This window comes from Notechis scutatus, chromosome 1 (assembly GCF_049901735.1).
Source record: "Notechis scutatus isolate UNSWTSFEM ecotype Mainland chromosome 1, rNotScu1.2, whole genome shotgun sequence".
Taxonomy (NCBI): Eukaryota; Metazoa; Chordata; class Lepidosauria; order Squamata; family Elapidae; genus Notechis; species Notechis scutatus.
The window spans coordinates 35273162-35300110 of NC_142009.1; the positions used below are offsets into that span (position 1 = coordinate 35273162).

A 26949-nucleotide genomic window follows, 5' to 3' on the forward strand; every position below is an offset into this window, starting at 1 on the left:
AAAGTTTAATAGATATGTACAACTAGTTTTTGTTTAGTACTGTGTTGCTTTATTTGAGAGGATTATTCCTATTCTTCACACACACCCTTTTTTGCATAAAATAAAACTAAGAGATTATTATCAGAATCAAACCAAACTGGCTCTGTAAATGGTTGTTTCTTAACTAGCTAAAAAGCAAAAAAGCCACTTAAAAAGGTACTATTGAATAATTTCTGTTTTGATCTTTATTACTAACATTTGGTTAAAACAAAACAAAATAGCCAGTACCTATAACATAAATTTTCTAAGCAGTAGACTAAACAACTTCTGCTCAAAAAAAGAAGTCATTTAAGAGGCTAAGCTTCAGCATAAGAAGTCCAACAACTGATCAAATGAATCATACCTCAATAGGCTGAGGATCATTCAGATGCGCACTAAGATCCATCAAAAGTTGAGGCATCCACGTGGGCACATCATATGGACTGGACAAAATACATGCACTAAGTCCAAGCACGCCAGCATGACGTTTAACTAAATCTGAAAGAAAAAAAGTTGGTAATTCTTCCATGGGGCAGCACAGGAGTCTTCAATTGACACAAATAAGAGACAAGCTCTTTCTATGAGAAAAGGGTACGGAGGAGTGGATTTTCTACCTCCTTTTTTCTGAAGCCCTTTAAATCACTGTCACGCATACACATTTACATGGTTTTCTTTAAATTTCATTGAGCAGATTTTTGGGACTATAGAGGGATGCAAAGAAGAGGTCGCAAATCATAATTATATGACTGCAAGAGGTTGCAACTTTTATAAATGCGAGCTGCTTGCAAATTACCTAATGTAATCATGTGATTACAGGAGTGGTACAAGGGTCATTACTTTGAGGGGAGCCGTAAGTCACTTTTCTGAGGCCACCACCACTTCAAACCATGGTTAAATTAATGGTTGTAAATAGAGGACTACCTGTAATTTCTAAAGCATAGGTTAAATTGTGCATTTAAAATTATTACAATCTAATCCAATGCAGATGTGCTGCATTGCCTGCAATGTGTTATTTCTGCCACATGATTTAGTTCCCTTGCAGAATCCACTCTTCTTTTGTGGTTTGACCTAAATTCAATGCAGCTCAGTCATGTCAACTGTCATTCTGAGTTTCCATTATTTAGGGAGCTTCAGATTTCTCCCTGTTCTTCCCAATGAAAATCTCTAATGCACCCTTTCCTGTGAACTAGACTGCATTGTATGTCAGAAATAACTGGCTGACTTTCTTTTGGAAGAACAGATACTTTTCAAATGTTATGCACAGAAAAGTGGAAAGTAAGTAATCAGAAACAGAAAGCTGAGGTAAGACCCCCACCCACCACGACAAATCCATTCAGCATGATTTTTACCTTCCTAAAGGAACTTCCTCCTTACCTGCAGGGGGAATGGTATCCACTACAGTACTGAGGTCTCGTTTCCTTCTCTTTGGAAGTCTCATTTTACAGAGCTGCTCAAAATGAGTCTGCATAGGGTTATCAATCTCCAGGAAGTGGCACTGGAGCAAACCACCCAAAGTGGTAGCAGCCATCTCTCTCACCTAGTATCAAATAATAGCATCAGTAATAACAATAAGGGCAGCCCTCTTTGTTCTATATAACAACATTAAGAGGTGTGGGCTTCAATTCCAAGAATTCCCCAAACAGCTGGGTTGCTGGGGAATTCTAGAAGTTGAAGTTTAGCAAATCTTAAAGTTGTTGAAACTGAAAAACACTGTTCTAAATGTGAGAAAGAGAGTGAGAGTATTGTACCCTGGCATTGTCACATGTAATCTTTGTGTACAAGTCTTTTGCAAAGTCAGTGTTCACTGTACTAAGCAGTAAGACTTTGCTGAACTTTCTCTTCATGAGACAGTAGCCTCAGGATCACAAGGAGAGTTTTAGTTAAATTCCAATGAATAAAAATGTTATTTTGTTAAATATAGAATAATAGGGTTGGAAGAGCAGACACACGGGGCAAAGTTATGGCATGGCCTGTTGAACACCATGTGCTCAAAAGAATGAACCGACGGTGGTATTTAGTCTACCCTACACCTGAGTATTTATAGCACTGTGATATCTTTTGAACAATTTCATAGTAGCTTATGAACACAGAAAGTTTGTTGCGTGCTGGCTTTTGTTCCCAGTGACTATGATTATTATTATGGCGTTAAAATGGCATTACAGAACACAGAATCATTATAGAAAATAAAGTAAATAATAAGTCTGTGTTTATTCCATTCTCAAACATTCCAATCCTGGAAGTCATTAGCAGTTCAACTTTTAGCTGCACAGAAATATGTTAACAAGCTGTACAATCTTCTTCATTTCAGAAGCTTTGTAACTACTTAATATTACAATATTCATATAAGAAATGGATTCCAGGAGCCAGTTAATTTCTGGTAATTCATTATAGGGTTTTTAATTTTGCTTCTATGGAATTTAAGTGGATTCAAGGATATAATTTTATAATTTGCTGAGCAGAACACTGAAACATATTTCAAAGAGAGACAGTAAGACAGTTATTAATGTGGACTCCAAATTTCTGATTCTTTTATTGGGACATTATCCAAATGGCTTGGTTTTATCATGTACTCAAAGATTGACCAACTGTCTGTGTTTCTAAACTTTTAATATATTCTTAAGCAATGGGATAATTTACAATATCTTGATAAACTAAAGTACACTTAAAATTCTTATCTCAAGAACTCTGTTAGAGTTCACTGGCACTAGGATACTGAAATGCTGAAGAAGCCACATAAAAGTCCTTTGAGAAAACAGATAATGTAGATTAGAGTCTGTTTTTGCAAATCTCTTTATAACTCAAGGTCAATTGCTTGAATGTCTTCTCTGATAGTATTACATTTTCTCTATTTTTTTCCCCTTTTCAGGGACAATAGCTGGCCTATTTGTAATGAGGGTTGAAATGAGGGGTTGTTGGTGCTCTCTAAGCTTGGTTGTTTTCTTCTAGACTTTTCATTACGCAAAGTAGATAACATTATCAGTGTAGGTTTTTGATTTTAAATATTGGAGGTTTTAATTTCTGTTTACCACTCAAGAGTCACTTCAGTAAAATGGGTAGCCATATAAATTATATAAATAAATAAATAATTTAATAAATACTATTTGGAATGTATTTTTCCAAACAGATATTCCTCTACTTATGACCATACATTCAGTGACCATTCAAACTTACCACGGTGCTGAAAAAAATGGACTTGCAACCTATACCTGAATTTGGGACACTTGGCAGCCAACCTGTACTTACAATCGTGCAGGTGCTCCAATTCCCCATACCACCTATCTCCCAACCATCTCTGTCCTTTGGATGTCCTGCATTTGTGGGATGGGAAGCAGACCATCACACAACTCTGGGACTGCTTGCAATGCCCTGGGAAACCATAGCGTTCCAGCTTAGTGCAACTGCTCCTGCCACCCTGCATTCCTAGACCTCAATCAACCTACATTCTGCCACCCCAGCTCACTTTCACCATTTTTCTTGCTCTCACTGTTGATAAGGTATGCTGTGGGAAGCCAAAAGCAATCTCTGAGCAGCAGCACACTGAAATAGCCATTTGCAAAAAGTTCCTGGAGTGCACTGTGTCAAAACCTCCTCTTTTCCATACTCATAAAGACTAGCCTCAGATTGAGATTAGAAAACAAATGGGAAGAGGAGGACACTAGAAATGAAACTGTCCTTGCAAACAAATGGTAGACCAGATGGATTTTGGCAGGGCAAGAGTTAATCTCCAACATGCTTCTCTTGCCTGTGGTTGTGCTGCTTTCTTGATGTCTGGAAAAAACCTTATAGTTGGATAAAGTGGCAAGCTGGAGAATGTTCAAAGCATGGGAAAGTACAAAGTTTGGCATGAGGATAGAACAAAATGAATAGATGCCAATGTTAGCTCAGCTGATTGAAGGCTAAAGCAATAGTCACTAACTGGTGGTCCATGAGAAAATTTTGCTGGTCCGCAGAAGAATTATTTGCATTGTTTATATTGCACTAAATACTATTTATCTTTTTAAAAAATCATATTAGTGGTCCATGGAATTTAAAATTATGAATTTAGGGATCCCTGGGGTCCAAAAGGTTGGTGACCCCTGGACTAAAGTGCTCTGAAGTAATCTTTTCCAGACCAATGCAGGTAGGATGGAAGGTGCACAGAACAAAATTTGCTTTAAAATGGTTAAGGCTGTTTGTTTCTCTTTTTGACAACTGAAGACAAAGAATCAGGGCAGCGATAGGCAGGCTCAACAGAGACTGATTGAATAGTGTGTGGGCAGGGCACTCATGCCCAAAGGAGCACTTCAGGGTTCTGCACTCCAGAAGCTTTTTTGCAAAGAGGCATTCTGTCGTTCAGGAACTACTTTCATCTTTCTTTTTCCGCAGCTGAAACTCAGCCCAGGCTGGATAGACCTTATTAGCAGAGGGAGAAAAAAAACTCAGCAAAGGTGAAGTGGGGCGATGGAGCACCAGGCAGGAGGGATCTAAGAACGCAGAGTGGTAATGGCGACTGCAACTAGAACTGGGCTAAGGTGACTCGAACTTTCATGGATATGGTAAGCAACCCCAGAGCCACATGGTTCTGGGACTGTTTGGTACCTTGCAAGCCAGGATGCAAGGCAATCAAAGGGCAGAGATAGGCAGATGAGGGAGTTGGAGACAGTCCCTTACCTTACTGAAGGTCAAGGTTGGGAAAGACTAAGTCTGGAATGGCTTAGATTGGGGTAGGGTAGATGTGTGCTTAATGACTTGCAATTCTTAATTAACAACCACAACAGGGAGTGTTGGTTTGTCATTTTAAGTCTCATGGCCTTGCTTTTACAACAGCATCAACTTATGATGACAATCTTGGTCCCAATTGTGGTCATATGTCGAGGACTACCCGAACACATTCATGCTTACACAAAGGATCCAGGTCCAGGGGTAAGCTGCCATCTTGATGCAATTCTACAAACTACATATAAAAAGGAAATATAATGTAGAAGATGCTTTATTACAGCATTTACAAATGTAATATGGTTCTAAGATCCACATAACATAGCAAGAGAGCAGCAGCTTCGATTTAGAGAGTACTACCTAGTTTTCCCTAGGGTAACTTGCTTTTTTTTTAATTCATCTTTACACTTGGAGTAAGGAAGATTACTGAGATTAGACGACAACATGTCAACTAAAGTTTAATGTTTATGAAATTTAAATATCAATACATCTCTTTAAGAGTCTTTTTTGCTCTCAAATGTAAGTATGCATTTACATTATTTCTCAGTCATCCAAAATCCAAAGATCTGAGAAAGTGACTGAAAAAATGGCTTCCAAAAACTATTCTAAATGAATAGCTTTAACTTCAAAATGTAAAAAAAGCCCAATTAAATGGATGGGTAAATGGCAAAGATCAGCCTAGGAAGGATTTACACCCTACAATTGCAACAAAAACCTCTAATTTATATACAAAATAACAAAGACACAATACACGGGTAGTGAATCATCATCCTATTAGATCTTGCCTAAAAGTAAAGAAAAACAAATTACAACCTCTGCAATACAGGGGTTTCTATGGCAATATTATTATTAAGATGTTACACAAAAGCAAGCATTTTGACAATTTTACATTTGCTTCAAGAATTTACCATGCTCCTAGTGGGCAAATTACACTGTCAAATTTTTCACTACACATTTAATGGAATGAACACAGGCAGCCCTTGCTTAATAACCCTAATTTCAACCAGAATTTCCAGTGCTAAGTGAAGGTGCAACATTGTTAGGTGAAACATTATATGCCTACACTACTTAGTAATGGTGGTTCCGGTAGTCCCAGTTATAGTGATTAGGCCAGGATCATGCTGTCATTAGGCAAAGATCTCAGGTTTCTTGGGTTTTGTCCGACTCACTTCTGCTTCAACTCCCCCAACTTCTCTACTACGTCTCTGCCAATTTGTCTGCCTTGTATGTACTCTGCCACTAGTGCCTGCAGCTGACAATCGTCTTCTTCCTGCTGCTGGCCTAAGGTCCAGCTAATGGTAGGGGTACAGTCTCGGGAGGCATGTGGCAATACGGCAACATGGTGAACTCTTGTCTGCTGAAGGGGGCTTGCTGGGCCTGACCAGGGAGTCGGTAGCAGGAAAGAGTCAGAGGAAGAGCCTTGTGTTCCATCACTAGGGCAAGGAGAAGAGCCCACAAGCCATTTAAAGCATGGCTTTGCATCTCACATTGGACGCACTCCTAAAGAGCCATCGCTCCTCATGCTGGTGGCAGAAGACAAGGCACTTTCCTCTGCAATGCCACCCTGTCTCCACCACCTGTTCCATCCTGCTGCCTCCTTGCCAGCTGAGCCCAGCAAGCTTCCTTCAATAGATACATTCTGCTGAGGCATATCCCAGAACCGTACCCTCAACCAGCACATAAATCCTAGATCAGCAGGAGGAGGAAGGAAAAAATGGCAAACGTGAGATGGGGGTCAGTGCCAGGGGGAAGCAGGGTTGGCAGAGGACTGCATAGCAGTCAAAATGGGAATGTTATGGATAAGTGATAGGTGGGGATGCTGAAGTACCCCTGTGGTTGTAAGTACAGGTGAGCTGCCAAACAGTTGAATTTTGATTACATTGAAAGCATTACAATGGTCATAACTTCATTCATTCATTCAGCACTGCCATAACTTTGAACTGTTGATGAACAAATGGTTGTTAAGTGAGAACCACTTCTAAATGTAAAAGAGAATAAATTGCTCTATATGAGTTTATGAGTGTTTTAAATGATAGCTTCAGGAGCCTGCCTGATTATCTACATTCGCACTGGAATAAGAACCAAATGTTTCACATTTTGATGTTACTTATACATTTGGTTTTTTCCAAAGATCTGACATCCATAAAGTATGATATGGCCCTACATTGATAGATATTACTACTTTGTCAGTAGCAGTAGTGCTATTACAGTTAGTGACAACATTAAGCACGATTGTAAAACAAGATAAAAAGATGTGGAAAAATAAAACTTTTACATCAGTTTGAATAACAGGCATGACAAAAGGACCTGAATTATTGAATAAATTTCTTATCATTGACAAGTGCACAGAAGATCTTGCACTAGTGTGGCACTAATTTTAATTTTATTTCCAACAAAGCTTTCTCATTGCTAGTTGAGACTAAATATTAAGTGGAAAATCCACAATCTTCAATTAGACAAAGGAATAATATTTATCTTGTAAGTTCAAGGCAGCTGAAGGCTGGCTTGAAGTATAAACAATATTTTAGGATGGCAAAATCAGATTCAGGTCTCTAATGAGATCACTTCCGCTTCTCATCTTCAAAAGGAATCTTCTACACATCTGGGTACAAAGAAGTAGCATCCTCATGAATTTTGACTGCATCCCTTCTAAAGGGACTGCATTGAGAGAAAATTGTTACATCTCCAATACCTATTTCATACAACATTTTATTATCTGGTATCAGCAGGTGGAATGTGATAAGCAAGGGTATTTCATCTAACTATGTAATAATTAAGTAGTATTTGGTACTAGTGCAAAGCAAAGCATACCATAAGGTTATAATATATACTCAGTATATATTGAGAGTATAATAATATACTCAGTGATAAGCATCTTTAGCACGCTGTTTTTAATTCCCACTAGGTTACAGTTAAACATATTTCTTTTAAGACTTAGTACTCACCAAAAAATTAAATCTAAAATCTAATGGATCATTAAGGAATAAATGTATAGCCAGTACTGGAAAACCTTTACTGAGCAATGGAGAGGTTACTACCGTGTTTCTCACATAATAAGGCCGGGCCTTATTTTTTTTTGAGCCCCGAAAAAATGGCTAGGCCGTCTTTTCGGGGGGTGACTTAATTCCCCCCCCTTGCATCCTCGCCAACAGCCGCTCCTAACGGGCGATCTTGGCCAAGCACAGAGAGCTCCCTACTCCCACCTTTGCTGCAGACACCTTTGGCACCCGCCACTGTTGCTTTCCCTTCTGCCCATTCCACTGCCACGTTTGGAGCTGCCGCTTCCGTGATTGGAGTGCCGCCGCCATTTGGAGCTCCAAACGCAGAAGTGGCAGCTCCAAAAATGACGGCGGGCGATCTTTTTATTTTGGTCCGTGCGAAGTTCAAAGCGAGCAAGAGAGGAGACTGCGATGCCTCCATCCGAGATGGCAACCTCACTAGTGGATCACAACGTGGCTGGAAGCCGAATCGGCGGGATACGATGGCGATCTTTTTGGAGCGAGAGGAAAGGGAGAGAAGAGTTGCGAGGCGTAATTTGCAGGAGGAAGTGGGTGTACCCCATGGCAGGGAGCCCAAGGAAGAAGGGCTGGTAGGCAACGGAGAGTGTCCCGTAGCTCCGGAAGCAGCCTAGAGACGCGCCCGGGAAGAGGCGCAGATGCTGCCTTGTAGTCCCCAAGCCAACTGCGTGCGCCGCCTTTAGTTATGTGCGCTCCGCGCTTTGGGCATCTCCGTGTGATCACGATACTGTCCTTTCCACCTGGCGCCCTTGCTGCTTTCTGGCTCTTTAGCAAGGCATCGCGGTCTCCCTCTCATGCTCGCTCTGAACTTCGCGCGGACCAAAATAAAAAGATCGCCCACCGTCATGTTTGGAGCTTCCGCATTTGGAGCTTCCGCCGCCATTTGGAGCTCCAAACAGCGGCAGTGCTCCAAACAAGTTGGTTGCTAAAGAGCCAGAAAGCAGCAAGGGCGCCAGGTGGAAAGGACAGGGTCGCGATCACACGGAGATGCCCAAAGCGCGGAGCGCACATAACTAAAGGCGGCGCACGCAGTTGGCTTGGGGACTACAAGGCAGCATCTGCGCCCTTCCGGGCGCGTCTCTAGGCTGCTTCCGGAGCTACAGGACGCTCTCCGTTGCCTACCAGCCCTTCTTCCTTGGGCTCCCTGCCGTGGGTACACCCACTTCCTCCTGCAAATTACGCCTCGCAACTCTTCTCTCCCTTTCCTCTCGCTCCAAAAGATCGCCATCGTATCCCGCCGATTCGGGCTTCCAGCCACGTTGTGATCCACTAGTGAGGTTGCCATCTTGGATGGAGGCATCGCAGTCTCCTCTCTTGCTCGCTTTGAACTTCGCGTGGACCAAAATAAAAAGATCGCCGCCGTCATGTTTGGAGCTGCCACTTCCGCGTTTGGAGCTCCAAATGGCGACCGCACTCCAAACACGGAAGCGGCAGCTCCAAACGTGGTGGCGTAATGGGCAGAAGGGAAAGCAACAGCGGCGGGTGCCAAAGGTGTCTGCAGCAAAGGTGGGAGTAGGGAGCTCTCTGTGCTTGGCCATGATCGCCCGTTAGGAGCGGCTGGTGGCGAGGAATTCCGGCCCGCCGGGCGCTCCTAACGGCAAGTCTCCCGCCCTTCCCCTTATTTTGCATATTTTAAAATAGGCCTAAATTTGGGGGGAGGGGCTTAATTTGATTTTATGCCCAAAAAACATGCTGGGGCTTCCTATTGGTGGAGGCCGTATTGTTGGAGAAACACGGTAGTTAAAATTGTGATGAACTATCATTTAGGAAGGGCAATATTGAGAAAACATTGGAATACCATAGCAAATTGCCATGTATTTAATTTGCTCACCAAGCACACGTATCATGTCCAGGTCTGTGGTTCCACATTTATTCCACAAATAAGTTTTTCACAAATTGTCAAAATAAACAAATAGAAGCATAAGAATGTGTTTACCTCAAGCTGTTCATCTTCTAATAGTTTTATAACCAGCCATCTGATGTTGTTCACAGCTTCTTCATTGTTTAAGAAGATAAAAAGATTATAAAATACCATAGTCTGGAGGTAGGTTAGCACAGTATATCTAGCATGCCAGGAATTACTCTTTGCAATCTATAAAAAGATAAAAAGAAGAGGCCAAAATAATAAAACGACAGAAATTAGAAAAATAAAGTACAATAAAGTCTAAATCAAACTGTTGACCATGCAGAAAACTTTCCAGAATTCATCTATAATAGTTGATGATTTTTCAACATTTTTTTAATTAATATGCTTGAAATTTCATCTCGCAGATTGCTGCTAATCTCTCTCATTTACTTGTTTTCCCTTCCCTCTCAAAGGCTAAGTGTAACCTTCAACATGGAAACAGTTGCACATCTCTGCTCTATAATGTCAGCCCTGAACCTGTTACGGTGTAAGAAGTACAATTCCCACCCATCCACCCACCCCCAAACATATACATTACAATTTACTTTCCTGTCTTTCAACACATTTTTCTCCTCCTTTGGCCAGGTGGAACTTGTTAAAGAAAAAATGCTTATGCAGGTAATCCACCCTTACAAGCTGCATTGGAACTGGCAACTTCACTGCTAAGCACTGCTAATGCAATCATAAAGTGATATATCACTACCACAATGTCTTATAATGTCAATTTTGGCTGCAGTCATTAAGTGAATCGCCCATGGTCATCAAATATAATATCAGGTGACTGTGTGGCTTTGTCAGCTTCCCCGCTGACTGCTTTTCAGAAGCTGGCTGGGAAGGTCGCAAATGGTGATCATGTGACCGTGGAAAACCATGACTGTCATAAATCCATTACAATTGCCATGCATCAGAATTATGATCACATGATTATAGGGTCTTAAATCTCCTTTTTCAGTACTGTCATAACTTCAAATGGTTGCTGAACGAGCAATTAGTAAGCAAGGACTATCTGTATCCCTTAAAAATAGACTCATTAGGTTGATCTGTTCCCCAAAACTAGGGGACTCTGAGGTCCCTGGGGTTTTTCCTGAGGATCTGATTGGATGGGATCAAGTGATGCTTTAGCCATGTCCTAGAATGGGCAAGAAATGGAATGGATAAGTTAGACTGGATTGCTCCTCACTGTGTATTGATTCTGGATTCTTGGTCTTCTGAAGTTCAGGGACATGAAATGCAAGAAGAGATGCCTGGAGTGTTGTTAAAGAGCAAATCCAACTGAACAAAGAAACCATTTTTGGGGATTACATCATGGCAATCTGAATATCAAAGCATGATTATTGTCTACAGCTTTGTTTAAAGTGACCTATTTCCTGTTGCTAAGATCAACCTTTTTCCCAAAATAGATTTGACAGTTCAGTAGGGACATGTTTGTTCTTTATTCTAATTTAACTAAGTGTATTTTTTTATTCCTGTCAGAAAAAGTTAATAATTTTACATTGGATTACTCCTGTGAATATGATAGAATTCTTTATTGGCCAAGTATCATTGGACACAGAAGGAATTATAATATTATATTATTATTATTATAAAATATGTCCCAAACTATTCACTGAGTTACAATCTCATTATCACAGGGATTTTATGAAGTCAGACAAGGTGAATTGGGCTACAGATGACCTCTAGCTAGCTGAAATGCACTAAAACCCAGAGGATATGCCATAGATAATTTCTCTGAACAATATTCTACTATAATTCAAATATGATAATCAACAAAAACCTCCACTTTTGCAGTCTCTTGTGTATTCAGATCAAACATATTTCCTATGTTTTTCAGCACAGATATAAAAAAACTACTAACACAAGATTAAATATATGTAAGTATGCTGTTTAAAACTATCAATTTAAAAAGCATCACATACTTGTTTTAGCACCTGAAGTACCAAAGGCACTTGTTGAGGATACAGCAATCCCTGAGACATTAATGATAAGCACATTTTAGCATCTCTCTTCAATTCATCATAGCTATGATCATTTTCTACAGGTGCAATCTGTGAAAACAAAACAGATGCAAAGTTAGTGAAGACAACTAGTGAAGTCTTGATCCTTAAAACTGAATAAATGCAAGGCACATTGGAAAACAGCAATTTAATATCTCTAAGAAAACTAATATAATTAATACAGAAACTAAAACTCCTAAAATGCTATACAGGTAGACTTCAATTTACAATCACAATTCAACCCAAAATTTCTGTTGCTAGGCAAGATGGTTGATTAAATTATTTTTGCCCCATTTTATGACTTTTCTTGATACAGTTGTTAAGTGAATCATTGCAGTTGTTAAGTTAAAAACAGGTTTATTAATTGAATCTGGCTTCCCCATTGACTATGCTTGTCAGAAGGTCACAAAAGTTGATCTCATGACTCTGAAACACTGCAATTATCATAAATATGAATTGGTTGCCAAGCATCTGAATTTTAATCATGTGATCATAGGGCATGCTGCAATGGTTGTTAAGCATGAAAAACAGTCATAAGTCACCTTTTTCAGTGCCGTTGTAATTTTGAATGGTCACTAAATGAATTGTCAAGGACAAACTGTACTGGTATGGATTAAAATATAAACCATTTCTGCAATATGCAGAAAGCAATTCAAACTATTATGTCATTAAAATATAGCTAAAAAGTTTTTAACTGTAGTGACGCTAAATAGTTAATTCCCCACAGGTATCTGTCAATATGAAAATATCTAATCAAAATCTGGAAAAAGAGATTTAAAAAGCACGGATAATAATAATAATAATAGGTACGAACAAAACTTATTTCAGACATGCATTCTCAAATAGTATGTTTTTTATGTCTGGGACATTTTGAAATTTCTATAGTAAGCAACCTTTCTGCACAGCCCTGAAACTAAAACAAGATGTGAGCAGGATTAACAGCTGGAAGTCTGCAAGTGGCAGTCTTTAAAAGATTTCCCTGCAGTGTTTTCAAAGATTATGCATCAAATAAGGAAATGTTTAGAAGAAATGGCAATCAATTCAAACATTTAATGTAATTTATATAATGGGTTGTCTATATGGCCTGATTTCCGTACGTGCTATTTGTTTAAATGAAGCTTCATTCACACATTATTAAAACGTTAAGTGTTACTGGGAAATAGTCTTGTCATCTAAACAGATCAAGCTGTATATCAAACTACTTACCTTGAAAAACAATGGCAAAAGCTGAAGCTGTTCTGTAACAGCTGTAGAAAAAGCTCTCCCTGCACTTGCCATCAACCACTTTAGAACTGCCAAGTAAAAGAAAGACACTTCTCAATTCAAAGACAAAGAACAAAACACAACTTCATCTCTTCTGAACAAGTTTTTCCTTTAAATGGCATTTCACTACAAGTGAACATTGAATTAGGTTCTCACACGTTTAACACAAGCACCTACTAGTTTTCAGTAGTTTAATGCCCTGAGTTCGTTCATCTTCATCTCCAATTCCATTTTCTTCCAAAACATGATTCTGAATTTCTTCATCCACTTCCATAAGAGGTTTAAGTTTTTCAAGTATTCGAGAAGTGAAGTCATGGACACGGGGAGACTTTGTTAGTGCAGTATTTGGTAAAGAAATATCTATCATGAAGATGTATGTCAAAACACTGCATAAAACACAAGAACGCACTTTTAATTCAGTTTCATGCCTTAAAGACTCAATTCAAACTAATCAAATCACTTTTCCTTGTTCTTATTTCTGGAGTACATATAAACAAAGTGACAATTTTATGAGATATCTAAAGGCTGAAAAACATATGACGTAGTTTAGCCTTAATACTAACCTTCCAATCCTCTCTCTGACATTTTTATAAACTTGGGTGAGCTTAGGCTCTAGGTATTTCAGCAATCTGTGCAGCAATTCCGGCACTCGCCATTCTTGTTGTGCAAGACCCCCTTGCAAAACATACAGACGACTAGACGGTAAAAAGAAGAAAAAGTTAGTGAAGGGATGGTAACTTTACAGAAGTGGACTTCCATCTTCTGCAAAGATAAGGCAAAATCCAAATGCCTTACCCTGCTCTTGTTCATAAAAGACAGTCGTTCTATGTTTAGCTAGGGAAAAGAGTGGGCTAATTAGCAACTATGCCATGTGTTTTTAAAAAGTAAATCATATCAAAACTTACATCAAACAAATGAACTATTCAATTTTGGGCTCTAACCTGTGTTACTATTTATTATGTACACAGCATTATATTTTTTTGCATGTACATATAACTGTAAATACATAGGAGAACTATGTCACTGTACTGTATACTTAAGAGAAGAAATCTCTACCTCCCAATAGAACAGTAACTGTAAAAGCTTAACTATCCTAGTTTTCTGAAAAATCTTGCTGATTTTTTTCAACTATACTCAGATGGTGACCAAGGGATACAAATATAATTACATCAGGACCAGTGGGTGTCCACAATTTTTGCTTAAAATGTTGCTAAGCAAATCAGTAAGATTTAAGCGTATTTTCCATAGCCATCTAAATAGCATGCTATAATCACTTATAACAGAATAACAGAAATAACAGATAGGAAAGGACCTTGGAGGCCTTCTCAGGAAGGAAACCCTGGTCTATACCATTTCAGACAAATGGTTGTCTAATCTCTTCTAAAAAATTTCCATTGTTGGAGAATTCACAACTTCTGGAGGCAAGTTGTTCCACTGATTAATTGTTCTAACTGTACACATGGCTACTCAAATGCTATTCTGATGATTATCATATGGTTAAAAGCAAAACAAGCATAAATAAATGTTCTATTTTCATCCATGCTTTAATAAATGAGATTTTTTTTTTCCTTACCATGCATCAACAAATGATCCTCCTTCACCATTCAGTGGAGACTCCAATAACAATTCAAACAACCAGTGCAATTTCCTGGGATCTCTGCTCTCCTATATTTATTTATTTTTTTAAAGGAAAAGGGGGCAAAATCATTTCCTGAAAATATATATCCTAATGTAACTTGCTAAGAGACAATTCAGCATCCAATATTGATACTATATTTCACAGTGAATTTTATAACATAACTATGCTTTTTCAATAAATTCCACCGAGAAATCCAACAAAAGATTCTTCCAAATAAAACCTCTACAGTACTAGAATTCTGAACATACATATATATAATCAATGTAACAAGTCATCATAAAAGTATTTCCATTCCTCTTTCTAGATAAAAACTAAAATTAGAATAGTCAAAAGCTATAATTTATTTTCAGTATAGGCTATTTTCCCCATATTCACGGATGGAGCCAGTATTAGAAAAATGGAGAATGCTTTCATAACATGGCAGAGTGAAAAATAATGTAGAAGACTTACACATGATGTTGCTATACATGTCCCCCAGTCATTGTAAGTTTCTACTGTAATATTGGATAAAGCTGTCCTAAGAAGTGGACAGAGAACTTTCCAGAGATTCTCCACCTATACATGATGAGAAAAATAATGTATTAATACATGGCACCTGTAATTCCAAACAATTTTGTTTTTATTAGAATGGAACACATATAGGAAAAGTTGATTTCTGTCAGAATTCATGCAACTTAGTTTTCGAGGAACCAAAAAACACCACATATTGAAAGCATAGGCTGTGTTAATACTGTAGTTCAGAAAGCAAGAGGGAAATATCTGTTCCATATTTAAACATTCCTAATTTCAAACTAATTATTTATATGTGTGAGTGCCTTCAAATCAATCTTTAATCCTGGAGAAGTCCCTGCAATTTCCTTGGAAATGCCACTGCCATTGCTTGCTTCCTGGGTTTGAGAGAGTGAGTGACCTTTGATTGGTTTGTTTGTTTAATTTCTATAGCCACTGGTATATAAAACATTCAAGTATTTATGTAATAAAATCCCTCAGACCAATCTATATACACGAAAACCACCTATATCAGGCAAACTAAAACATTATACTTTTCTTCAGTAATTCAGCATAATTCTGGTGTATATGAGATCTGAATCAAATATATTTGCAAAATTCATAGAAATGTGCTCTACCTTTTCAAATGTCCAATGTTTAGACCCTCTTATCAAACCAGCTATAATTTCAGCCACACAGCGTTGAGGACTTTCATGGGAATCTTCAGCAAGACGTTCTAAGTGTGGTTTCAATACAGGTAAGAAGGTATCATCAAAATTTCTAAAAAGACCCTAGGGAAATAACACACAAATTTGACTTTAATCCTTAATGCTTCTTATTACATTTATAAAAAGGAATAAACCTAATTTAATCATTCCAAAATGATAAATATGTTTTAAAATGTTGAATATCAACAATATCTAGAGGGGAAGGAATTTTTCCAAGCCACAAGTGTTCTGCATGTATTTAATGCCTTTTTAATGCAATTTACTATAAACGCTAATTGAGCTACCATTTTCAAAATTAAATTATATACAAGCCATTATTAAGAGAAAAGCACTGAAGAGCTTTAGAAAAAAGTAGTACATTTTGCCATTGTCCTTAAATTATAATCTGAACACCACATTTCCACAATTCCACGTAAGTCTGAAAATTTGATTATTAAGCTGTGAGGAAAATTATAAAGCAATAAGATTGTATCAGAAAACCTCACTGCCTTAACCCAAGCTAAATGGAGTGTAGTGTAAATGGACAAATGAGTGTGCCTGCATGTTACGTGTGAGAAGGTGGTTGTACAACCATTTTAAATGGCTCTCTTGTTATGAAAGTCTTACAGAAGGCAATAAGCTGAATATTATGGATTGGTTTCAATAGTGGCAGTTCATTAGACTTTCTTATTATCTTGTCTTATTTACCATTAAACTAAATTTCTCCAATCTTGACAGAATGGAAAACTCTGGCTGTATACAAGCCAGAAAGAACAGTGTGTAAAGGGCACTTGAGGCAGAATTTTTCCATAAATTATGATAGATGAAATTTTGATAAACCCCAGAATCAGAGCGATATATGTGATAGAAGAATCACAAAGGCTTAACTCCATGGATTTTTTTTCTTAAACAGCTTTAACACATGGCTCGACATATTTCCTAGAAAAGAAGCAAAATATTAGATAATCATTTACCTTAAAGAGGCAAAACCTTCGTGGATTAAATTTATCTTTTCCTTTTCTGTCTTCTAAAGAAAGAAACTTGATTAACTGCTCAACAAAATTAGGATCAGAAAAGTGATCATAAATGACTTGCTCCGCCTGTAAAATAAAATAAATAATAATTTAAACAGAACTAAAAATTGCTTACCATATGTACAGTATGTTGGGAAAATACTGTACATATGGTCCCCCTAATTAGATACTTTAATCTTTAGATCAGAAAACCTGAAAAATGTATAACTGATACATTCTTGCAAGAACAAACTGTTCTTTAATTGTCAGCCTTAGAACTCCTCATGCTATAATTTTCTATGATGGTGGTGGTGGTGATGATGATGATGACGTAATCCTTTCAGACTCCTGGGGGATTCTATGGACCAGGTCTCTCCCCATCTTCTGACCTTGAACTACTTGAATTTTTCCTATGCTCTGCTGGTGTCAGCTTTGATGATGTCCAATCACTGTGTTCTTTGGTAGGCTGGTTTCCTTTTATCAGTAACTCTTCCAAATATAATTGCTTTCTCCAGTGACTTCCCCCACATGACATGGCCAAAATAAGTGAGACATATAGTTTTGCAATTGTGAATATGTTCTTGCTTTCTATAGAAAACTAAAATTGAATGAATACTTTTATATCTCATCTTCCTACTTCCAATTCAAAGAATTTGTGACCTGAGAAGGGACTTATCAATGTGCTGCAGAATCAGTGTGACATGATAAATTAATGGAAAGAATCCAGTCAAAAGCTTCCATATATAAATGGTAACAAGAACAATATCCGGAATTCAGGTAATTGAAAATCACCTATTTTAAAGAAATCACTGCTATGGTAAATGGACAAATGGTTTAGTATCATGCCAGTGCTGAATATATTTAACTCTCACTTTTAAAAAATCAAAACTAATTTCATTTTTCTAATATAGACTCCTGACACATGTATGCAAAACCACATGATTTCTCCAAACACTGTTACTTTTTAACTGCCTGTTCATTGTGTGAACAGATTCCAGGCAAACAGAAAATATCACTATATATGAGGCAGAAAGGTGTAAAGAGTCAGGAGATAAATCTATGATGACTCACATAAACATTTCTTCATACTGTATTTTGATATAAGCACTAGGGCTGTATGATCCAAGCACATAATTGATTCTATTAACATATTATTATATGCATTTGAATTTCAGTACTCTGGAATTCAGATAACTTTGAATAATTTAAGTTATTCTAAGGTTAATCAGTTATAAAATGAAGGGGAAAAATATGCTGAAAGTGAAATATCAGACCAAGATAAATTGTGAGCACATTTTTAAAATATAACATCACCTCTGAAAGTTCCTTTCTACTCCTCCCAAGTTTTGGTTGCTCTTCTACAGAAGCATAGATTTCCATATTTCTAGAAATTGTAAGGGAAAAAAGTGAACTTCAAACAATATTGAATGGCAAAATAAAAAATACCACTTCCTGGTTCACTGTTTCAAAGTCACAATTTAGCAAGTGTAAATTCAGGTTCACATCTTTCTAACCTTTATATTATCAAATATAGAAAGCCAAAAGGATTTAATATATGGAAGAAATAAATGACTGCTCTAGCAAATCAAGCATAAGCAGGACAAGGTTTGCATCAGTAAGGCAACTTGAATGGAAGCTATGAAGTGACTCTACTGACTTTCATACTATAGAAGAGGGCAGAAAGACAGAAGCCAATACTTACTGAGGCCAAGTGTAGTATCCCCAATGTGTTTTTTCCACAAAACAGCAGGCCTCCCAATTTTGTTTAGTCTTTGGTAAATTAGCACTGTCATAATGCAGCCATTGGTTATCAGATCTGTCACCTGCCTGGATATTAGAAGGCTGTGGGGATCCACCTGTTTGTGAAAGAGAAAAATGCTTTTCTTTTTAAATTTATCAGTAGATGCTTGATATTCCTATTTTCACTCAGGACATATTGCTGCCCACAATTATTGCCAGCTGTCGCTAATTCACACAATTCTGAATAATTGTATTTTTTAAAAACCGAAACCATGAAGCATCTGTTTCAAATAGCAACATAACTAGTACAGTCCCACAAGGAACCAAAATATGTTAACTAATATTCTTAAAACTAAAACAAGTACCACAATAAAACACCCATTAAAATAGTCATTTTTCTACAAATTAGTTGCTTTAAACTAGATTGTTCATCCCTCCTTGATATAAGATAAATGCCTAGAAAACTGGGGAAGTTCAGATTTGGCAGGTAATCAGTAGGAAAAATTGTAATAGCCATTTCTATACTCCAGGATAACAATCAAAGAATGATTTAAATCATAAAAAGTTCTTAATTCCTATTTCCATCAGCATTTTTTCTACAACTAAAATTATGAAAATATGTTATCAGTTCAGAAAACAGACTGCAGGATCCTGAAAGTCAGTTAACTGACAACCAGTGGATTAACCCTTTAACAACTTTTTACAAACATCTGAATTGAAGATTCACACATAAATACTGAGGACTTTATAAGACTTGAGGAACAGTGGACCACAATAACTAACTTACAATCAAGCTTACAGCTGGCAAATTTAATTTAATATCTCCAATAGAAGAGAGCTGGGGGTGGAATTGTGGAGTCCTTGGTGCTCTCAAAGCTTGGCTTCTTGCTTGTAGATGTTTCATTGGCCAAGTAACATCATCAGTGCAAATAAGTGTGTGTTTTGCTTCCTGTTTATATACAGTAGAGTGCCCTGCCAATGTTAGTGGGGATGTGGTTTTCTCCTGGGTAGCTCCTTGATTTGTTTTCTGCTTGTATGTCTGATGCTAATCCTATTTATCTGGGTGTTAGCTGCTGGGGAGGATGTGTACTGGTCTTTTTGTTTCCTTTTTAACTTTTTAACTTTTTTATTGTCTCTTTTGAATTGTATGTAGATGTAGTTTATCTCTATTATGGGAGATCTGTCTGAATGCCAACTGCCCAGATATTCTGTAGAATTTTTGGATTTGGCTTGGTCTAAGATGCTCAGTTTCCCAGTTGAAATTGTAGTTAAGTCTATCTGTGTGTTGTAAGCAAGTAGTTTTCATCACGTCTTCTAACTGGTAACTAACTGAACACCCTGCTAGATTTCTGCCAATCTGTCCTACATGGTGGCTGTTATAGTCCTTACATTATATGCTGCAGATTATATCTGCTTTTTTCTTCTTGAAGGAGGAGTTGACTGGTTTGTGTGCTATGATGGCACAATGTGGATGTAAATCTGCTGACTGTTTCTGATTTGGAATTGGATAAATTTGGAAAAAGATAACATTATTATACATCAAAAACATCTTAGAAACAACCAACATATTATTACAGCCGCACAGCATCACAGTAGCAGACGAACACCAATCCAAAAATGCTATGAAGTGCCTGGAAACTTGGCATTCAGACAAATCAGCCATCAATAGGCACATAGAGATAAACCATAAAATGTCTGCAAACAAACAAACTCAGAGAGCACCAACAATTCCACTATTTCTCTCCCCAATCAATAGAATATTTCCAAGATGCAGCACTTCAATATTTTAATGCCAATGGAAAATTTAATGTTATTAACTATGAAAATCAACTAAATTTGCAGTAGATATGGTGGTCAGTTAAAAACGAAATAACATAGTTGAAACATTAGGCAGAAGAAATTGATGGCAGATACAAAGACTGCAAGTTAACAGATGTTTAGCTCATATTTCCCTTAATATTAACTAACTTAAATTGTCATTACTGAAAGACAGTTGTTTTTCTTTAGTGCACTTACTGATTTGGAAAGGACAAATGAGCATCTTTTTGTGGGGCCTTTTCAGCTGCTTAAGGATGCCAGCCACAGCAGAGATTGCCATCTACACAGACAAATGAGAGTTAGCTCATTTTATTTTAAAACAAATGAAAGGAGAAACACAGATCCTGTTAAGATGGCACATTCTTCTCATAACATTCCTCCTACATATAAAAACATTATGTGTAAGGTTCAAGTGTGTGTTGAAATAGTCAGCATATAAAATTAATTGGGTAGGGTTTTGTTTACTTCATTTAGGTTTTTTTTTAGGTTAGAACAACATATAAGATTTGGGTTTTCTAATCTCTACTGTGTTTATATATAAGCATTTAGAACAGATCTTTATGGTCCTAAAAGTATTTCTAAATATGTGGAACAATATATTAAAAGTTTTTTAAAAGTTGTGTTAAGTATTAATAGATGGATTAAAAGCCTTTTAAGGAAGGGTTTTTAACTTGGTGGTAAAGCCTATTCACTGTACATATAGAAAGTTTCTGGATTAAGTAGTTGATAATAAACAAATCCCTTGCCTAAGACTGGAAAGCTAATGTCTATCAAAGATTGCAAACTATGTAGACAAACAGTATGTTTTGTGCTTGTATAATACTTCACTGAAGACTTTCCCTCTGTGAATTGGGCAACTCTGCTAGCCTGCACATCTCTAGAAAAATCTACACATCTCAAGCAAACTCTACTTAAAAATAAAATGGTAGTCTGGAAACACTAAAACTCATTCATAAGATGAAAAACAAATACTCTGTCATGTGAAGAAAGCACACATGAATCCACTCTAGGGAATGAATAATGGAATCAATATCCGCAAACATGTTTTACTATAATTAAACCAGTTAGCCTTTTACCTTGCGAACCACCAAGACATCATGATTTAGACATTCCACAAAAAAATTTATGGCTCTTACAGGTAGCACTCTGTCATCCCTTAAAAGTAGGGACAGGAAACCAATGCCAATGTGCTCAAACTTCCAAGGGCTGGAAGAAAGAAAACGGATTCCCAATTATACAAAATAAAATCTGGAAGGCATAACTCTTAAATGTTCACTGAATTTTCACTGAACTGGGTGGAGAATGGGATATGGTATGATCCTGGGATGAGCAACTCACTGCCTAGAAGGTGCCATAAACACCCAACATTCAGCAACAAAACAGCACCATGTTTGCAGCATCAAGTTTTTTGTTTCACTTTTGCTCTCAAAAGTGATCATAAGAAACAGAAGGGTTTCGGAACCAAATCATTTTCTTGACCATCTTTAACACTGCCATCTCTTCTAGCACAAAGCCATACTGCAGAAATTCAGCCATTTTGCAACAGAATATAAGCAGTATAATACAACTTATTTTTTAGGGCATGGCTGAGGTTTTAAAGATAAAGATGGTTTGTTTCCAAAGTGCTTTTTGCTTTTATTGTTATTGATAAGTTCTTTCTCCACAAAGCCTTTCGAAATTGGTTCTGTCCTTTCCAACGATGTCATCCCATCCCTCGAAAGCTTCTTGCAGTTACAAAGCTGAATGGTGACTACCAATTTCTCAATGGTTGCCAACTCACAGCCCAAATAAAAAAAACACATGAACCACATTTTGAGAAAGATATACTCATACTCACAGATTTCTTTGATTCACACAATCTAGAAGCTTATTTATCAAATTTTCATAATTTCTGAAAATGAAAAAGAACATTTATGTACTAGCATATCTCAGCAAAAGACAGGATATCATCCATGGGCCACTGCATATAGAATGCAATTCTTTATAGCAATCAGCAGTCAGAAGAAACTTCTCTAAAAATGCTATATATGGAGCCTTTCAAATGAACATCATTTGCTTGAAGAGGTTTATAATCATGTTGCATTTTAATAGTCATATTAGACCAAAAGGCAATAATCTGATTCAAAGTTTAAAAAGTCTTAATAGGCTTTGGTTTCAGGTATAAAAAATGAAAATGTTAAAGATTCACTTACTGAGAGGACTCGGCATTCCTTTCTTTCTGTCGCTGAATTCCTAGCTCAATCTCTTCTAAACTAAGGCTGGTACATTCACCATTTTGACCCACTGACTTCTGCATGAGAACTGCAACTTCAATACATGTCTCTGGGACCTAGAGAAATAGGGAGACATAAGAAAGATTCTAATACAACAAGTGATTATTCCCAGGGAACGATACGAAACAGTATCCCAAAGATGTATTCACTGTTTTACTTTCAATATTCTAGAACGTAGATGCAGTCAAAAGTATTAATACACTTCCATTTCCCCAATCCCAATTTGCCAACTGATTGTTGATCGGAATGAAAAAACTGAAGCAAAATGTCTGTTTGAGAAAGCACCAAAATCCAATTAATGTATTTTAACTGCTAAGGGTTACCTATAATTAGGCCCGTGCCATTTTCATTTGTTCTATTATTTACAAAAATAAAAGCAAATATAAACAAGCAAAGCAAAATGCTTACTCTATGAATTATGGAGTACAAAATTGTGGATGCCATTTACATGTGTCAGTTTCAACTTACTTCACAGCAAATTGGGATTCTTTGGAAAAAAAGTATAGGCAGTCCACAACTTATGACCACAATGGAGCCTATCAATTACATTTGGAGTAGACGTTTTTTGGAGTGGTCATTAAGCAAACCCATTGTTTGCTATGGGTGGCTTTGCTGAAAACCAGAAGTAAACGTTGGAAAAAACATTATAAATTGTGGTCATATGATAATGAGCCACGGCCAGTTGCAAAATGTCCAAAATTTAATTATTGACTGTGGGAGTCACTGTTGGAACTTTGGAACCAGGTTATAAGTACCTTTAGGGGGGTCCATCACAACTTCCAACAGTCGCTAAGTGATCGGTCATAAGTTGAGAACTACTTTGGAGGGATATCAATACTTCTTGTCACATCTATATTTGGTTGTGGAATTCAGAAAGGATGCAAGATGGATGAGGCCAGAGCAGATAATTTATGAAAAGGTAACTGCTATTTTGTTTTTCTTTTAACAACTTTGTAATCCCTTGCATCAGGGTGGAGTCAGTGAGACTGAACTTTCACTGGCCAGATGCCCTTCTTGATGCCTACAGAGAGCTCACAGCAGATATTTTCTCTTCGCTCCCAGAAACATCTGCTGCTACCTAGGATCGAGCTCACAGCCTCCTGATTGTGAAGCAAAAGTTCCACCTCTAGGCCACCACGAAGCTCAATGAAAGATAACTGCTATTGATACTACCATATAGTTTTAAACTTGTATTATTTCCAAGTGTGCAGAAATTACTGTATCCTACTTCTTTATTATACTGAAATTTTTGCATTCCAGTTTATAATCAGATTGCCAAGTGTTCATGTAAGAACTAATATAACCCTCCTATTACTCCAAACTCACTGGCACTGGCATCTACTTCCCCACTTTCTGTGCAAGACATATAGACTTAGTCTAGATCCCCATCTAGATTACCATCAAAATTTAGGCAACGTATCTATCCATGCCAGAGCACACCAAACCCACCAAATCAAACTGGCTGGACAGATACTAACAGGAGACACATAGTCTCTAAGTAACCAGGCTTCATTCCTAAACAATTGCAAGTGATGTAATTATTTCACGCTTACAGTAAAATCCAGTCCTATTGTTTCATACTGCCGATGGATTTTCTCTGCAAGGTCATCAAAGAGTCTAACTATGGAAGGCTTTTCCAGAGACATTGTTTTGCTAAGTCCAGAAGAGACAATTGCAGGCCAAGTTTGGACAATGCAGTCCCAATCATGAAGATTTGCCAGACATACTCCACTATGATTTCCAAGAAGGCAATACAAGGCACCCTATGGAAAAGAAATTTTAGACAGAATTATTGACATACAGTTGGAATTCTTCTCCAATTGCAGTAGCCTATTATCTCTTTGTTTATAATAATAGTTTGTGAAACATAAAATCAAGTGATTTCCACAATGTTTCTACAGTAGAACCACTGATAGAGTCTACTCAGGATTGACTACTGATGTCTGCAGCTTAAGGGTTTCACATACCATCTTAAAAAACCCATCAGAAAACCATTTCCAACAATACTATATACAAAGGTTGCAAAAATGCTGTTGAATATTCTTTTAAGCTTTATTGTTTTTTAATAGGACTATATCTTATTCCTAAATAAAAGGATGAAAAAAGGCAGGAAATACTCATAATTTCACATACCTCAAACTTACAAGCCTCTAAGTACCATTGAACCTCAGGTGGCGACCGTAATCCATTCCAGGACTATGGTCGCAACCCGATTTGGTCGTGACTGGAAGCACAACCGACTACACATGAAATTGGCGCGGAAAGGGAATCTGTTGCAGCTGGGTTTATTCGCTACCCGATTTTTGAATCGTAACCCAATTCAAAAATCGGGTGGATTTTTTGGTCGGAACCCGATTTGATCATAAACAGAAACATTCGCAACCCGAGGTAAAAAATAAACATATAAAATCTAAGTTACTACATTGTTTAGTAATCAAGCATGTCATCCTACTGACTTAATACCTAATATCTAACAACAAAAGCAGATCTATTTTATTGTATTTTAGAACAGGGATTGTCAATACTTGTATGTGCCAGAATTTTCATTAGCTCCAGCAACAGTGTCTGCTACTTCTCTCTCCCAAACAGTATGTTTCTTTTTAACTGCTAAAATCTCACATATTGACAGTTTTTAAAAGATCAGAATAATTTTGTAAGATCTCACAGATTGTTATGAAGATAATGATGTGTTTCAGACACAGGGATCAGATTGTTTGATTTTAAGCAGATTGAGGTTTTTCACCATGATTGTCATTATATGTATTCTGGTTTATGTATTAGTATTATGGTTTAAAATATTGTTAGTCTGCCAGATTCCATGAGTTAAGATGGATGCCACATGAATCACATTAACAAATAACATGATGATAACTGAAAGCCAAAAAAGCTTATTTTGCTTCATAAAGCTGCCCAGGGTTTCAATTGCAAATATGTCAATAAAAATAAATCACCTGATCGCCCAAACTGTATTAAAAGTATTATTAAAATTTAAAAATATTTTTTAAAAACTCATCAGAAGAATTGAGAAGGAAACAAGTCTTAGATATACTAATCTTAATATTTGTTTTTCGTATAATCATCATCCTGTTATTTACATAATATATAACATTCAAAATTGCATTTTAATCAGCTTATTTAAGTTAACATGTCCTGAATCAGCAGAGGTAACATCTCACCAAACAGACAACTGCAGATGTCATTGGAAGGGGAAGCCAATTTATTCTGGAGCTCTAAAAGATGGCAAAAATAGTCTCTATAGCTGGAGATTATATCTGCCCCATCAATGGCATTGACAGAACCTGCTCTAAAGAAAATTAATAAATTCCTCACTTTAAATTGTTGCTGGGTGACACTGTACCCATCTGGCCTCAGAAACTCCAAAACCAAAGGAATGATGTCTCTGCAACAGAAGTTGTAAGTCCCCAAGGCTGTGAAGAATGCTTGTTGAGCTTTGTTCCTGACCTAGGCAAAAACACCATAGCAATGTGTACAAAAGCTAAACAAAGGACAAATAAGCTTTACTTTATATAGTGATTGGTTCTGAACAGTGTTACAATCTAAAAAAGCACCTATGTACTACATATAATTCTATTGTAAGGCATTGAAACAACTTTTGTGAAATAAGTTTAAAAATTAAAAATCTTGTTCTGCATCTGTTTGTTTTTACTGATTCTTAGTATTAGAAGATTCTGCATGGAATTCAATTTTGAGGCAATTTTGTAATTTAGACAAATAATCTGGACAGATCTTAAGAATTTTATTGGCTTGCTTCTGTGAGTAGAAATCCACCATGGATGAGTACAAAATAAATTTTAAAAAATGTGTGTTGTTGGTACAGATTACAGCTGCATTAATTGGTCCACCTAGTTTTTCTGAACTATTCAATTCAGTATAGTCTTATCTCCTCAGAGATAAGTGGTGCAGTGTTTAGAATGCAGTATTGCAGACTAACTGCCCATAGTATAGAGTTCGATTCTGGCAGGGCTCAAGGAGTACTCAGCCTTCCATCCTTTGGAGGTCAGTACAATGAGGACCCAGATTGTTGGGGGCAATGTGCTGACATAAACAGCTCAGAGAGCGCTGTAAAGCACTATGGGGCAGTATATAAGTCTAAGTGCTGTTGCTATTACAATTAACCCCTCTAGGCACCCACCGAGTGGCAGTTAGAAGTAACTGCTGCATTTAGCTCAAAGTAATTACATGGGCAGGATATCATGAGGCACTATGGCACAACCAAATGCTATTCAGGAAGTTAACAAAGTCTCAAAATAAAGATATACAGGCAGTCCTCAACTTAAAACAATTGAGCCCAAAATTTCTGTTGTTAAATGAAATTTTTTTAAGTGAATTTTTTCCTCACTTTACAACCTTTATCTT

At 37.2% G+C, this 26949-nt stretch overlaps 1 protein-coding gene across 3 annotated transcripts in view; it reads right to left on the minus strand.

Moving 5' to 3' along the window:
• PSME4 (proteasome activator subunit 4) overlaps nucleotides 1-26949 on the minus strand; it is a 90706-nt gene that overhangs the window by 8758 nt on the left and 54999 nt on the right. For all 3 annotated transcript variants that reach the window (XM_087960871.1, XM_026676701.2, XM_026676700.2), the window contains 19 exons: nucleotides 25903-26034; nucleotides 24126-24335; nucleotides 22492-22628; nucleotides 22137-22190; nucleotides 21376-21505; nucleotides 20498-20579; nucleotides 18444-18597; nucleotides 18056-18125; nucleotides 16703-16828; nucleotides 15660-15812; nucleotides 14983-15087; nucleotides 14467-14558; nucleotides 13457-13588; nucleotides 13071-13279; nucleotides 12837-12922; nucleotides 11553-11681; nucleotides 9667-9822; nucleotides 1393-1555; nucleotides 383-516 (listed from right to left, as the gene is read on the minus strand). In XM_087960871.1, coding sequence (XP_087816997.1) covers nucleotides 383-516; nucleotides 1393-1555; nucleotides 9667-9822; nucleotides 11553-11681; nucleotides 12837-12922; nucleotides 13071-13279; nucleotides 13457-13588; nucleotides 14467-14558; nucleotides 14983-15087; nucleotides 15660-15812; nucleotides 16703-16828; nucleotides 18056-18125; nucleotides 18444-18597; nucleotides 20498-20579; nucleotides 21376-21505; nucleotides 22137-22190; nucleotides 22492-22628; nucleotides 24126-24335; nucleotides 25903-26034 — 2454 coding nt within the window. The remainder of the gene's footprint in view (nucleotides 1-382; nucleotides 517-1392; nucleotides 1556-9666; nucleotides 9823-11552; nucleotides 11682-12836; nucleotides 12923-13070; nucleotides 13280-13456; nucleotides 13589-14466; nucleotides 14559-14982; nucleotides 15088-15659; nucleotides 15813-16702; nucleotides 16829-18055; nucleotides 18126-18443; nucleotides 18598-20497; nucleotides 20580-21375; nucleotides 21506-22136; nucleotides 22191-22491; nucleotides 22629-24125; nucleotides 24336-25902; nucleotides 26035-26949) is intronic.